Source organism: Petaurus breviceps, unplaced genomic scaffold (genome assembly GCF_028583685.1).
Source record: "Petaurus breviceps papuanus isolate PSGF00001 unplaced genomic scaffold, PetGlider_PUasm1.0 91041, whole genome shotgun sequence".
Classification (NCBI taxonomy): domain Eukaryota; kingdom Metazoa; phylum Chordata; class Mammalia; order Diprotodontia; family Petauridae; genus Petaurus; species Petaurus breviceps.
Genome location: NW_027187400.1, coordinates 36,191,376 through 36,207,443, shown reverse-complemented (window position 1 = coordinate 36,207,443; position 16,068 = coordinate 36,191,376). Strand labels below are relative to the sequence as shown.

General features: G+C 44.6%; 1 protein-coding gene and 1 long non-coding RNA gene across 7 annotated transcripts in view; one reads left to right on the top strand and one right to left on the bottom strand.

Annotated features, from left to right (window-relative positions):
- Nucleotides 1–16,068, bottom strand: part of LOC138153893 (uncharacterized) — a 354,866-nt gene that overhangs the window by 143,483 nt on the left and 195,315 nt on the right. The window lies entirely within an intron of this gene.
- Nucleotides 1–16,068, top strand: part of PLCH2 (phospholipase C eta 2) — a 352,788-nt gene that overhangs the window by 318,024 nt on the left and 18,696 nt on the right. For all 5 annotated transcript variants that reach the window (XR_011166493.1, XM_069078304.1, XM_069078301.1 and 2 more), the window contains 5 exons: nucleotides 4,733–4,825; nucleotides 8,452–8,534; nucleotides 8,929–9,026; nucleotides 11,688–11,870; nucleotides 13,950–14,057. Coding sequence is in view for 4 of the 5 variants with exons in the window: in XM_069078304.1 (XP_068934405.1) it covers nucleotides 4,733–4,825; nucleotides 8,452–8,534; nucleotides 8,929–9,026; nucleotides 11,688–11,870; nucleotides 13,950–14,057 (565 nt within the window). In the remaining variant the exon portion in view is untranslated. The remainder of the gene's footprint in view (nucleotides 1–4,732; nucleotides 4,826–8,451; nucleotides 8,535–8,928; nucleotides 9,027–11,687; nucleotides 11,871–13,949; nucleotides 14,058–16,068) is intronic.

Here is a 16,068-nt window from a genome sequence, read left to right as displayed (position 1 = left end):
GGAGAGAGAGAGAGAGAGAGAGAGAGAGAGAGAGAGAGTGAGAGGAGGGAGAGATAGAGGGAGAGAAAAGGAGAGAGAGAGACAGAGAGAGAGGAAGAGGGAGAGAAAGAGAGACAGAGAGAGAGACAGAGACAGAAGGAGAGATGGAGAGACATAGAGAAAGAGACAGAGAGAGAGAGAGACAGAGAGACAGAAACAGAGAGAGAGGGAGGAAGAGGGAGAGAGAAAGAAGGAGAGAGAGAGAGAGGAAGAGAGGGAGAGAGAGAGTTTGTGTTGGATATGGTCAGAGAGATGGATTGGTCCGTGTAGGTATGTACACATGTGTAGGTGGGACAATGTGGTAAGTAATGTGTGCCTGCATAATCCAGCGATTAGATGTTCCAGTAAACTCATACATGTGGATGATGGCTGCATGGATATAGGAACCTATATGAAATAAGGGTCAATGGAGAAATGCTGGCCATGTACCAATGGATGGATGCATCTATATACATATGCAGGCAGAGGATTTGTGCAGGTGACTGTGCTGCTGTATGGGAGTAGGAGAGAGATGGCAGATGGCATGCATGTATGCTATACCCAAGGATAGGCATGTCTGTATCTGTATGCATTTTGTACATGGGTATGTACATGGGAATGGAGGAGAATGGGGGACAGTGTGTATACATGTTCTATCCATGACCCCTGTCCCATGTCTTAAGCCCAACCCTTGTGGGCCCATTTGCAGTGTGGTCTGCAGGACCGTAATTTGCCAAGAGAAATCTCTCTTGCCATCGATGCCCATTGAGAGATTTCAAGAGAAAAGCCTCAAAATCTCCTTAATAAAGTTTTCATGGGCTCCCTGCCTTCCGGTAAGTAACCTGACTACCCCTGGAAAGGAGCTCAGATGGCCACAGTCTCAGGAACCAAAAGCTGGAACCCAGGGAAAAGAGGGCTTTAGCCATCCATGCCTCGAGAGCAAGATATGATTTGGTGCTTATATAAATGTTTAAGTGACGCTTCAGTTTCCACGGTAGAAGGCGCCGCCCTGCCAAGGAGGCTGCCAGGTGAACAGCCTTTTTAACAAAGCCAGAATTCCCCGTTCTCCCTCCCCCTGCTTTTCTGTGGGGGCTGCAGGACAGGGAGGGGGATGGAGGCAAAGACTGGGAGCCTCTGGGATGGAAGGAAGCACCAGTAAGTGACTTAGCTGCCTGGAATAGGAAGCAGGCAAGCTTTGTTCCGGAATAAGCCTGTGTTAATATTCAAGCCTGTCCCTAAACAGGCCGGGATTCTGTAGGTAATTTAATCTTTTAATAACTGTGGCTTATAAAGCGGGAGCGCTGCCCACGGAGGCTGGTAGCGTGCACACGCGCACACACATACACACACACACACACACACACACACACACACACACACACCTTTCCCAAACTCTGGCTGGCTCCCTTGTAAGCTGCAGCTCTGTGTGGCACAGAATTGAGCAGTTCAGATGGCTCCTTTGGGAGAAAGGAGAGGGAAGGGTGCGGCGGCCAAAGCGGGGAGCAGTCCTGGTCTTCCTCTTGTGGTGGGGGAGGCCTGTCAGCAACTCCCCTGGGCTCTCCTTATGTGAGAAGCAATATTAAAAGATCTGAAATTTAGAACTGGAAGGAAATTCTGTTGGAAACTACCCAATCCAATCCCCTCACTTTACAAAGAAGGAAACTGAGGCCCAAGGAGTTGAGGTGACTTGCCCAATGGCACAGAATCATAGATTTAAATCTTAGAAGTCATCTATGCTAACTATTATTTTATAGATGAGAAAACTGAGGCCTACAGAGGTGAGAGATATGCCTATGCTCATAGTATCATAGATTCAGAACTGGGAGGGGCCTCAGGGGCCACCCAGTCTGGCTTTGTCATTCTTTAGAGGAAGAAATGAAGAGGAAGATAACTTGTCCAGGGTCACACAGGTAGCGAGAGTTTGAGACAGGATTTAAACCCACATCCTCCAACTCCACGTCAAGCCTTCTCTCCGTCACACCTTGCTGTGATGGGAAAGGAGAGGAACAAAGAGGCAAATACTGCTGTGTCCTGGCTGGATGATCCCTTGTGATCCTTAAAGTGCTATGTCAGCATAAGGTGTTACTCTAGGTGTCTTCACATCAGTGTTGGGGCCAGCTCCAGAGACCAATTTTGGGAAGATGTCAGCAAGTCAAGAGTCTAGGAATTGACCAGGTTGATAAAGGAGGCCAGGTTCTCTCTGTCTCTATGTCTCTGTCTCCTCACTCTGGCTCTCCATCCTCCTCATCCTTTCTTCTTCTCCTCCTCCTCCTTCTTCTCCTTCTCCTTCTTCCTCTTCCTCTTTTTTCTTCTTCTTTCTTCTCCTTCTTTTCTCGCTTTCTCTCTGCTCTCTCCTTCTCCTCCCTCCTTCTCTCTCTCCTCTTCTCTTTCTCTCCTCTCTTCCCTCTCTCTTTTCTCTGTCTCTGTTTTTCTCTCTGTCTCTCCTTCCTTTCTCCCTATCTTTTCCTTCCTCCTTCCTCTCTCATATTTCCTCCCTCCTCCTTTCTTCCTCCTCTGTCTTCCCTCTTTCTCCCTCCTTCCTCCAATCTTCTCCATCCCTCTTTCTCTTTCCTTCCCCTCCCTTTTCTTTCCCCCATCCTCTCTCCTTTCCCTTACTCCCTCACTCCTCTATCCTCTCTTTTATCTCTCCTCCCTTCTCTTCTTTCCTCTTTCTTCCCCCTTTTTTCTCTCCTCTCTTCTCTTTCTTCTTCCCTTGCTTTTCTCTCCTCTCTCCCCTCTCTTGGCACATTTGTCCATCAATCCATTGATTTCTGTTTGATTAGAGCTCTGGTAAGCACAAGAAGTCCCTCTGGGCCAGCCTGGGTCAAGCTCTGCTCGAGCTGAGAAGACTAAGTGGTGAATGGTCTCTGCTTCCTTTGGTGTCTGGTTGGCAATGTCCATGCTGGAGGAGACTGAACTCCTGGAAATAGGAGGCCAAAACAGAGCCTTCCTCCTTAGGGCTTTTGGCTATGGCCTGGCCTGGCAGCATTCAGCTGGATGGTCCCTTGTATGGGGGAAATGGCCAATTGGTTCAGAAATCAACAATTCATCAAACATTTATTTAAAAAAAATTTTATTGCTATATTTTGTCTTTATTCAGCCTAAATTTCCCCCATAGCCCCCTCCTTCTTCCTGGAGAACCATTACTTATAAGAAAAAAATTAAGAATGGCAAATAGAAAGAAGAAAGAAATCCAGCAAAGTGTTAAGTACTTATTCTATGTCTGGTACATAAGGATAGGGAATGAGTAGGGACCTATGACTTCACTGATGTAGGGTACTCCCATAAAAGGAAACCCTCTATGTCAATGCAGATTGGCATCTTCTCTGCACTTTATAGCCCTAGAGAGTTCCTGGAATACAGGAGGTGCTTAATAAATGCTTGTTGGATTGATTATTGTGCTAGATACCATGGTGTCTTAGCATGCTAAGTGTTGACTTGCCAAAGCTCCTGCCAGCTCTGAGAGTCTTCGATCCCACAAGACACTTAGGCAACACACTGGCGAGAGTGAAGGGTTTGGAGTCAAGAACATCCAGGTTCAAATCCTGACTCAGACATGTACTAGCTGCAAGACCCATGGCAAGTCATTTCACTTCTGCCTGCCTCAGTTTCCTCATCTGTAAAATGGGAATAAAAACAGCACTTACCTCTTAGCTATTGGGAAGATCCAATGAGATAAAATGTGTATATGTTTATGTTTACATATAAAATATATTGATAAATATATATTTATAAGGTTTGCAAACCTTAAAAAAAGATATGAATGTTAGTGATGATGATGGTGATCCTCTGACCTTTATCAACCTGGTCTAGCTGGACCCATCCCCAGGTCCTGGGGGCCTCAGCCCTCTCTCCCCTACAAAATAGGGAATGATAAATGTCATCGGGTTTAGACCTTGAAGGTCAAGTACAATCCCCTAAATGGACACAGGAGGCAATTCAAACTCAGGGATAGTGACTTTGCCAAGGTCTCGTAAGCAGCTAGGGAGGGGGAGGGAGAACTGTGAGGGTCACATGATAACTCACATTTATTATTCACAACCCCACCGTGATGTAGATAACATGAATATCCCCATTTTACAGAGGAGGAGATTGAGGATCAGAAAAGGATTTGCCCATGACTTAGTAACTGTTAGAATCTAGATTCACACTCAGTCCCTCTCCCACCCTTGACTCCTCTGCCTCTCATGAGAGGGTAGGCTCATCTGGTAGAATGTCAGCTGCACATATGCTAATCAGACTCTGCTGGGTCTTTGGGGAAGAAGTCTGGGTCCCCTGGCTAAGACCCCAGACCTCTGAGTTGGCACCTCAGAGATCTTTGGCTCTAATTCCTTACCAAACAAGAAAACGTGCCTCAAAAGTAATTATTCAGCCTTCATTTGAAGGCTCTAGTAGGGGAAGCCTCCACGGGACTTGGGGTCAAGAAGACCTGAGGTCAAATCTGACCACAGAAGCTTACTGGCAGTGTGACCCTGGGCAAATCACTGCATCTCTCTATGCCTGTATTCCTCCTCTGTAAAATGGGGATAATTAAGAGCACCGACCCCCCCAGAGTTGTTGTAAAGATCAAATGAGGTATATAAATGAGGTTTATAACCTTCACTTATTACCATTATTAATATATTATCTCTCTCTTCTTTCTCTCTCTTTTCCCTTTTTCTCTATTTCCCTCTCTCCCTCCCTCTCTCCTTCCCTCTCTCTCTCCATCTGACAGAGCAAAGCAGAAGAAGATGTGGAATCCGGGGAGGACCTGAGTGGCAGCAAGCGAAACAGTCGATTGCTAATGAGTAGCTTCTCCAAACGAAAGGTCAGCATGGGAGTCCAGGGCAGTACTTGGGGTTTCAATGGAGGAATGGTACTCACAAGCCAGAGATGTGCCCAGGAACACCAATGAAATGTCACTGATAACCAGCATTTCTCTAATACTTGGCAGGGCACAAAATACATTATTTTATTTGAGTGCTAGACTAAGAAACCAAAGACCCCCAGGTTCAAATGCCAGCTCTGCTTCTTACTCCCCATGTCACTCAGGGCAATCACATTGACCCTTCTCTGGCTCTGTTTCTTTATCTTTAAAATGAGGGACTGAGGTGGCTAGGTGGTGCAGAGAATAGAGCACCAGCCCTGGAGTCTGGAGGGCCTGAGTTCAAATCCAGCCTCAGACACTTGACATGTATTAGCCATGTGACCTTGGGCAAGTCACTTAACCCCAATTGACCTTCCTTCTCCCTCCAAAAAGCAAAATAAATAAATAAAATGAGGGACTAAATGACCCAAAAGGGCCCATCTAGTTCTAAATTTATAATCCTTTGATCTTCCTGTTAGCCCTGACAGGTGAGGGTAGTATTACTATTATATTAGTAATATTACTAATATCATTTTCTAATTGTACATAATTATTTTGTGTATATTACATTGTATATCATTTATATTTGTGTATTAAATATTTTATCTGTGTTCATATATAATTAGATATAAAGATAAAATTAGATTATTTATTATTATTATACAAGGTATCCCTAAAGTCTAGACTCATAGGAAATTTCACTAACTATGCATATTTTCAAGAATTGAAATGAATGAATTTTCAACAACATTTTATTTAATTAGCATAAATTTTAGCCATGACAATTTTATATGAAATAAAAGCTTTCATTAGCTGTTGGGGATTATTTTCCATATTAATGAGATTAATTTAATCAATTTAATTGATTAATGAGATTTCCTATGTGTCTCCTATGTTTTCCTATGAAATCTCATTTATGCTAATTAAATAAAATGTTGAAAATCTCATTCATTTCACTTCTTGAAAATATGCATACTTAGTGAGATTTCCTATGTGTCCAGACTTTAGGGACACCCTGCATACCGTGTTTCCCCAATAATAAGACCTATCCCTAAAATAAGCCCTCCCCTTACTGTGTAAGATTCCTCTAAAATAAGCCCTCCCCCGAAAATAAGCCCTATTGTGATTGCTGCTGTAGTGAAGGTGATCCCCTGCGCTACACGCTACATTACGGTACCCTCTGTATGCACCGTCCCCCCCACCTGGTGAAACGCGCGCCGCGCTCCAAGCTGCATCCAATCAGAGCTGCAGCAGTGAGTGCGTCATCCTGTTCTTCCCCAGTGATTTGCTTATTGAATAAAGGTACATTTTTTTGTTCACATTTACCTGTTTATTAAAATTGCTGTCAATGTTCATTAAAATAAGCCCTCCCCTGAAAATAAGCCCTCTGGTGTTTTTTCTGTCCAAAAAAATTAATAAGACAGTGTCTTATTATTGGGGAAACACGGTAGTAAGAATAGCTGTCATTTAAACAGTGCTTTAAGGCTTGCAAGGACCTTATAAATATCCTCTCATTTGATCTGAACAGCAACTCCCTGACCGTGTCCAAGCCCTCTGGGGGCTTTGCTTTTGTCTGTATAACCCCAGTACCTGGTACAAAGTAGGGTCTTAATGATTGCTCACACTTGCCATTTCAGTCAGTCAGTAAGCATTTCTCAAGCTCTTCTTCTATGCCAATACCTCTCTGGGCCTCAGTTTTCTCATCTCTTAATTGGGTGTGATAATATTTTGATTATCCCTTTCATAGGGTTATTGTGATAAAAGTACTTAACAAAACCTGAAAGCACAATAGGAAGTGAGGTTTTACAAACTCCTAGAGTGTTTTAAGGTGCCACAGTGGATAGGGCACCAGGTCAAGAAAACTAATCTTCCTGAGTTCAAATCTGGCCTTGGATACTTACTAGCTGTGTGACCCTGGGTAAGTCACTTTACCCTATTTGCCTCAGTTTCTTCATCTGTAAAATAAGCTGGAGAAGGAAATGGCAAACCATTCCATCATCTCTGCCAAGAAAACCCCAAATGGCATCATGAAGAGTCAAACACGACTCAAATGACTGAAAAAGAAAAGTACCTTCATCATAATGACCCTATGAAAGAACTAATTGAAACATTATTACCTCCAGATGAAGCAAACTACCTGATCTTTTTCTTTCTCTTGTTTGGTTCTATTTCCTCTTTACCATTTTTCATTCCATCTGATACAATCCGTCTTTATAACCTGACTAATGTCTAATGTGAAAGTATTTACAGATCCTATACTTGACTGTATGCCGCCATGGGGAGGGGGACAGAATTTGTGGAATTGAATCTTGTAAACTAAAAGTAAACAAACAAATTAATTTAAAAAAAGAAATATTATTAATTTAGGAGATGAGGAAACCGAGGCTCAGAGAGGTACCTGGCACAGAGTGATAGCTTGAAAAATGCTTATTGACTGAAGTGGCAAGTGCATCAATCAACCCTTAAGCAATAATTAAGCACCTACTCTGTGCCAGATCCTGTCCTAGGTATTGGCAATACTTAGACAAAAGCATCCACTCCATACCAGGTTCTGTACTAGATAATGACAATACATAGACAAAAGGACCTACTCTGTGCCAGGTACTATTCTGGGTTTTGGGGACACAAAAGCACTTACTCAGATCCAGGTCCTGTCCTAGGTATTGGGGATACATAGATAAAAGCACCTCTCTGTGCAAGATACCATACTAGGTTTTGGTGATCTACTCTATTCTGAGTCCAGTACTAGGTATTGGAGACACATAGAAAAAAGCACCTACTCTGTGCCAGGTCCTGTCCTAGGTATTGGGGACACATAGATAAAAGCACCTACTCTGTGCCAGGTCCTGTACTAGTCTCTGGGGATCAATCTGAGCAGATTCCTAAGGCAAGGTTCAGGAGCTAGGAGTGGGGCTGCAGGCATTGAGCAGGATGTGTGGGCCAGGTGCCTTCTCTAGAGTCCCGTCTTCCCAGAGCATGATCCCTCCCCGGGGGTTCAGGGGCAGCATCTGGCCAGGAGTCCCTCACTAGCTGGACCCAAGGGCCACTGTAGAGCCAGGTAAAAGGTCATAGACAGAAGAGAGAGTGGGGTAGAGGGACACACAGGCTGAGATGCAATGAGAAGAGGCAGGAGACAGAGAAGGAATAAAAACATCCCTTCCTAGACTGGGGCCCTAAGACCCCTCCAAGTGGGGACTGTGGGAATCCGGGAGCTTATCTGCTGCCGGAGTCTTGTACCTCCCTCACCTCTGCCTCATATTTTCCTTCATGCACCATCTCCTTTTGGGATCCCCCTTCTAATCTGTGCTTCTTGACTCCTCAAGTCATTGTGCATAGACTTCTCTGAGTACAGAGGATTGTAGCTTGAGGGCTGGAAGGGAAGTGTAGAGTCCAATCCCTTCATTTTACAGATGAAGAAACTGAGTCCTAGAGAGGTGAAGTGATTCCCTTGAGGCCGCACAGGTAATAAGTGGCAGAGCCGGGATTTGAACCCACATCCTCTATTAAGTAGAGAATTCTTTTCACTGCTGTGTAAATGCTGACTTTCCATGACTGGCTAACATCATATCACTCTCTTCCCTATGCAGAAAAAAGGCAGCAAGCTGAAGAAGACTTCCAGCATAGAAGAAGGCGATGATGATTTGGACTCCCAAGGAAGCCAGAGCAGAGGGTCAGTTCCCTGGGGCAGGCACCTGGTGGCCAGGGGTGGGAAGGGAGGGGTAGAATTCCAGCAGCGTATTGGGGGATGGGGTGCAACATCTAAGCACATCTCAAAGGTTCTTAGAGGTTAGCTCCAGAACTGGAAGGAACCTTAAAGCTCATCCAGACCCACTTCCCCATTTTACACATGAGGAAAACTGAGGGTCACACAACTAGTATGTGTCTAAGGAAGGATTTGAACTCAGGTCTTCCTTGTTCCAAGTCCACCACTCTAGCCACTGCTCCACACTACCCTGTAGCATGACAGGTGTATCTGATAAACTCTGGGAAGGTGGAGGTGAGAACTTGTACCTGTGTAAGCTGATCATGATGCTTGTTCCATTGTCATTGCTTGGTTCATGTAGGATAAACCGGCAAAAAAAGACCATGAAACTGTCCAGGGCTCTCTCTGACCTGGTGAAATATACCAAGTCTGTTGGCATCCATGACGTGGAAACAGAGAGTAAGTAGAGACAGCCCCCTAGATCACAGAGGGGTGAGGGGAGGTACAGAGGGAGCTACAGGAGTGGGAAGGGGAGGAGAAGTAGAAGGGAGATGGGGAGGGAGCTACAAGGTGAGGGAATGAGGAGAGGAAAGGAGAGAGATACAGATGGGGGGACTAAAGGGAGCTAGGGAGGGAGGTACACGTTGGATACATTACCTACCTTACAGAGTCATGAGGAAAGAACTTTAGAACCTTAGAGTGATGTATAACTGAATCCTTTAGGGATGTCAGGGTCCAGTAGAGGACCAATGGTTTTGGAGCCTTAGGACCTGGGCTCAGATGCCTTGTAGGTTACCTACTCTTGTGCAACTCTGAAAAAGTCTTTCCCTATCTCTGGGCTTTGATCTCTTTCTTTGGATAATGAGAAAGTTAGACTAGAGGACTTCTATCAAGCAATCTTTTGTTAAGCACTTATGTTCTGGGGAGACAGAGTCAAAATTGAAATAATACCTGCCCTCAAGGAGCTTATACTCTGGAGGAGAGGAGAGGAGATAGATTAGATAGATAGATAGATAGATAGATAGATAGATAGATAGATAGATAGATAGATAGATAGATAGATAGATGGACAGACAGATATGTTCATACAAAATAAGTTCAAGGCAATTTGGGAAAGGGATATCAATAGCAGCCCAAAGAAGGGACCTAAGGGGCTATCTTGGCAGAGAACACAGTGCCTGGAATGTAGAAGGAGCCGAATAAATGTATATTGACTGACTGTCAGATCTGCTATACACAGTTCATGAATCCTTTCTGTAAGATACTTGATAAATAGTTTTCCAGCCACTGTTCAAAGACCTCTGGTGAGGAAAAGGCAATCACCACCTCCAGAAGCAGCCTGTTCCATTTTGAGAGAGCTTTCATCTGAGGGTGCAAATTGATCTCCATGATGCTTCCACCCCTAATTCTTGGGTCCGCCTGAGACCAAAGAAAAAGACCAGGGTAGGAGATGGTCCTTGAGCTGAGTTTTGAAGATAGCAAGAGATTCCAAAAAGTGGTGATGAGGATGGAGGGTACTCTTAGCATGGTAGGCAGCTAGTACCAAGGGATGGAAATGCCTGACCCTGAATTAGCCCCAATTTGGGAAAACCAAACCTCTGAGTTCAGATGTGAGGGCACCTAGATGCTGAGAGACCCACATTCCTTCACTGAGGAGTAAATTCTCTTTGAGGGGGATGGAGATGAGATTTTGCCTGACCCTTCATTCCACTCCATGGTCATTATAATTGTGGGTTTCTGGCCCAGAGAGATTTTTTTCTCTAAAATCTGCCTTGAGTTGTGACTTCTCCTGGTCTTAACGGAGAAATAAGGCGGCAGCTGAGACCAGCCTTGTCATGGTTCAGCCAGGGCATCCTTCAAGTAAATCTCCAGATGACATGACATGCCTCCTCTTAAACACCAAGCTTTTTAAAAACATGAACACTTTTTAAATTTAATTGAAACCCATTTGAATCCAACTTGTTCTTAAAATGTATCACACACTTTCATCATTTATTCTGAACAGAATTGAATGCTCTCTCTATGGCTCAGGCTTGTCATTACAAGAGCCAATTTGTATGAAGGGCTCTAAGGGAATTATCTCTCTCTCTCCTTCCTCACTGGCAGATGGTTGGAAGGCTCTCATGTGGTTTCAGTTTACCTTCATCCAGTAACCTTTCTCCTTCTTCTAGGCTGCATCTAGTCTTGGGAGGGCCAGGGAACAAGATGGTCAGAGTGTGGTTAGAATTGTTTGTAAACTAAAAGGTTGTGAGTGCCAAACAAATGTCTGCAGCATTTCCCACCGGTTTAAGTTTACAAAACGCTTTTCCTTTCATGTAATATATAAATGTAGCATATAAATTGTATATAGATACACGTAACTAAAATAACTAAAGTGCTCCATCTGACCTCATGATCTCTTCCTCTCCATCCAGTTAATCAAAAGTAACATCTCCCTCAGCTTTTACAGTTACTATGTTTGTATCTCTCTTATCTGATTTTTTGCGTCCATGTCCCAATTAGACTGTGCCCTCGGGAGATAGTTACCACAGACTCATAGAACATCAAAGTTAGAAAGGACCGTTGAAGGAAAGAAACAAGCATTTATTATTCACCTACTGTGTTCTAGGCCCTATATGCTATGAGCACTTTACAAATATTATTTTTGTTGGATCCTCAGCTGAGAGGTAGGTGCTGTCATGATCCCCATTTTATAGTTGAAGCAATTGAGGCAGATGGAGGTTATGTGACTTGCCCAGGGCCACACAGAACCAATAAGTACCTGAGGCTAGATTTTACTCAGTTTTTCCTGACTCCAGGCTTACCACTGTACTTTGCCACCTACCTAACTTAGGGACCATCTAGTCCAATCTCATCATTATATTGATGAAAATGAGGTCCAGAGAGGTTAAGCAACCTACCCAAAGTCACAGAGCAAGTTAATGGCTGAGTCAGTACTGTGTGAACCACATGGCCTTTCACATAATCTAATAATAATAGTTATAACAGTAATAATAATTAATAACATCAGTATGGTTCTATGTGCCAGGCACTGTGCTAAGGACTTTACAGTTGAGTGTTTGGTGTGAATTCAACTGGATTAGCCTTTAATTAATTAATTTGATTGATTTCTAATCCTAGTCTCCTGTAGTTGGCAAGTATCATCCTTTAGTGAGACCAAGGCCCACCAGATTCTACAACAGAAGCCGGCCCACTACCTGCGTTTCAACCAGCACCAGCTTTCCCGTATCTACCCATCTTCTTACCGGGTAGACTCGAGTAACTACAATCCCCAGCCCTTCTGGAATGCTGGATGTCAGATGGGTAAGTAAGCAGATGGGGGAGATCTGGGGAGCAGAAATTTGGGGGAATGATGCCCCATGGAGAGCAAGAGAGGGCTGAGAGAGGGTACCTCTAAGACTCTCTGGGGCTGAAAGCAAGACCTAAAGTTGTCTAAGGATTTTTAGCACACATTTCCCTTGCTCAAAAGTCTGTAATGGCTCACTATTACCACAGGATAAAGTCAAGATTATTTAATCTTGAACTCAAGAGACACATAATTCATTCATTCAACAAACATTTATTGAACACCCTGTATGTATGTGCTAAGTCCTTCATCTGGGTATCATAGAGGATACAGAGATGTATACAAAGGGTCTGTCCTCCAAGAGTTTACAGTTTGATAAGGGAGATAAGACCCCTACTAGTATATACTCTGTCTAGTTTAAAGCAGGGTGTGATAAATCTGTAAGGAGTACAAATAATTCTGTTCCCCCCCCCCAGCTGGGCATATCTCTCTGCTGTCTCCCATACTCTCCCATGTTCCTGGTGGAAAGAGGGCTCTATCAATAAGCAGGAGAACTAGGTCCTTGTCCCACCTTTGCCACTTACTATCTGTGTGACCGTGGACAGGTCATATCATATTTCTGAGCCTCAGTTTTCTCATCCATAAAATGGGGGAGTTGAACCAGATATCTCTAAAGTCCCTTCTGCCTTGAAATCCATGGATCCATGATGCTGAGTCTTCGTAAATGTCCCCATCCTATGCCTAGAATGCTTCCCCTCCTTAGCCCCAACCCCCACCCTTTGGAAGCCCTGGCTTCCTCCCAACAGTCATAATAACAACAATAATAAATGCTAGTATTTAAACAGTACTTTGAGGTATGTAAAACTTCATGAATATCTAATTTGATCCTTTCAATAATCCCAGGATTTAGGTGCTATGATTATCTTCTCTTACAGATGAGCAAACTGAGATTGAGAAAGTTGTACCATAGTTAATAAGTACCTGAGGATGGATTTGAACTCAGGTCTTTCTGAGTACAAGTCCCAGGCTCTATCCACTAGGCCACCTAGGGTAGCTAGGTTATGCAGTACATAGAGCTCCAGGCCTGGAGTCAGGAAGATGAGTCTTCCTGAGTTCAAATTGGCCTCAGACACTAGCTTGTGTGACCCTAAGCAAGTCACCTAACCCTATTTGCCTCAGTTTCCTCATATATAAAATGAGCTGGAGAAGGAAATGGCAAACCCTCCAGTATCTTCACCAAGAAAACCCCAATTGGTGTAACAAAAAGTCTGAAGAATGCCTGAATTCCTTTCCTTTGGCCCGAGGAGGTAGAGTTGGGAGCTACAAAGACTGCCCTTCCCCACTCCTGCCTACCCTTCAAGGTCCTGGTGCTGCCTCTTCCCTGACCACTCCTTTACCCACTGAAGATGTCTCTTTTCTCTATACCTTTCCTTCAGTCCTGAGGTCTGCAACACCCAAATACAGCCCTGAATCACAAATAGCTTCATGCCAATTGTGTGTATGTTTTTGTATTTTGTCTCCCTGACTGGCCTATGAGCTGCCTATGAGGAGAGACCATGAGCTATAATTCCTTGTCTCCTCCAAAGGGGCTGGCACTGTGCTAGACACACAAGAGCTCACACCTACACCCCTATTCATGATCTACATTGCTGTAGTCTTAGAGGAAAAAAATCATATTAAGAATCTTGGAAGGGAGATTTGGAGTCAGCCTCAGACATTTATTAGCTGGGTGACCTTAGGTAAGACACTTAACCGCTGCCTGCCTCAGTTTCCTCAACTGTAAAATTGAAATAATTACAACACCGACCTCCTAAGGGTATCTTGAGGATCAAATGAGATAAAATTTGTAAATCACTTAGCAGTGCTGAGCAGATAGCACTTTCAATAAATACTTCTTTCCTCTTGTTCTCTTGAATATTGAACACTCGTAAAATATTTGTTGGTTCAATGAGTTTCTACTGGCATGGGATGGTTGTGGATGGAAGAAAAGGGCCCCCCCAAGGGCTCCCCATCTCCCTACCAGAGAGAAACTGATCCTTTCTCTGCCCACCCTGCTCAGACTCAGCACTAACCTCAATCTCATGTTTTCCCCACAGTTGCCCTTAACTACCAATCAGAGGGGAGGATGCTCCAGCTGAACCGCGCCAAATTCAATGCCAATGGCAACTGTGGTTATGTCCTCAAGCCCCAGTGCATGTGTCAAGGTAAGAAGAAGCATCACTGGCTGGGTCCTGGCTGGGGAGGAGACTAGACCCTCCTCATGACCAAGCTAAGGAGTCCCTCCCCACCACCGAGTCTCACCCCCTTGTTTTACAGATATAGAGTCTCAGAGAGGTAAAGAGATTGCCCAAGGTTTCCTTGGGTAGGAAATGCCAGGAATGGAATCTGAACTCAGGACCTCTGACAGCAGGGTCAGAGATCTATCTGCTGTACCACAATGTCTCCTAAGAGTCTATGAATGGATGCTTGGCAGTTACAAGTGGAAGGGGGAGGAGAGGGAATCATGGAAACATGGGGAGGCCATAGCGCTAGAAAGATAACAGAGGGACAAGTGAGCCACCCCCTAAAAGGAGGAACTTAGGGCTGACATCAGGAAGAAGGTCCTGGTTGGGAGGACTTGAACACATTGCTAAGGAGTCTGAGATCATCCTGTTCTTTGGACATTTGGAATTCAGTTTGATTCAACGAGCACTGATGAAATGCCAGCTGAGTGCCAGGAATTGGGGATACAAAAGCACAAATTAAATATGGCCTGCCCTTGTGGAGTTTACATTATGTGGAGGACACAATGCATGCATATATAAATAGATCTGGGTCATTTGAGCAAGCATAACCTTGAGCCAGTAAGTCAACAAACATGTACCTATTGTGTACCAGGCACTGTGCTAAGCATTGGAGATACAAAAAAGGTAAAAGACAATCCCTGTCCTCCAGGAGCTTACAATCTAATCTAAGTCACTGGGTGGTGTCTGATGAAGATACAACTGGCCACTCTTGCCCCTGGAATCATTTTGGTGGGTAAAGGGAGCAGCTGAAGCATATGGGGCCCACACCATTCTTGCTAGGGAGCTCTCTGCTAGCCCTTTGGCATGAAGAGATTGTCCTAACAGACCCAGCATTGGGGGGATGGAAGGAGGGATGCTCCCAGTAACATGTGATACATCCTAACCCATCTGTCTGCCCATTCATAGCCTCTGAATTGATTGTCTCCACTCTCATCCCGCCCCTGTCCTCCTTGCCTCAAGAAAATGACTCCATTTTTTCTTTCTTTCTGCCCCTACCTCCCCTCGTGCTTAAGTTTTCAAATCTTTTATCTGCTCTTATGGCTGCCACAGATAACAGGCTGAAAGAGAGCATTTGAAGGGGATATTCCATTCACAGCTGGCTTCCCTGAAGCCACTCAACCCAGCCCTCCACAGGCTGGTATCTGCCAGCCCCCAGCCTGGTGCTCTGCTGAGAGAATTCAGGAGTTTGCCGTTCTTGTTCCCTGGGACCAGGCTGGACCTGGTCTGCTTAGCCTTACTTCCAGGCAGCCTTGCTAGTTAGCCCCCTCAGCCCATCTGATCAGGGGACTGTCCTCAGCACCCTGGGGTTTTAGACCAAGTGATGCACTTGAGGGGGTTATGTTCATAGTACGGCCTTGGAATGGAGACGGCCATGGTCATGGGGTAATAAGACATATTCTCAAGGTAGGGTCTATTCCTTTTGAGGGGATGGGGTTCATAGCCATAGAATAATAGAATATTAAATATAGTCAAGGTGGTGCTAGAGAACCAGCTCTGGAGTCAGGAGGAGCTGAGTTCAAATTTGACCTGTGGTACTTCCTAGCTAAATGACCCTGGGCAAGTCACTTTACCCTGTTTGCCTCAGTTTCCTCATCTGTAAAGATGAGCTGGAGACAGAAACTGCAAACCCTGTCAGTATCTCTGTCAAGAAAACCCCAAATGGAGTCATGAAGAGTCAAACACATCTAATCAATTAAACAACAACAGAGATAAGCAAAATGAAAGGGTACAGGGGCAAAAGGGCTAGATTTGGAGTCAAGGAGACCTGGGTACAGCCTTGCACCTCATGTTTACCGGCCATATGACTGGGCAAATCACAGAATCATCACTCTGGACTTGGGAGGGACCTCAGAGGTTTTCTAGTCTAACCCTTCATTGTACAGATGAGGAAACTGAGGCCCAAGTTTCTTGTCTAAGGTCACACAGGTGG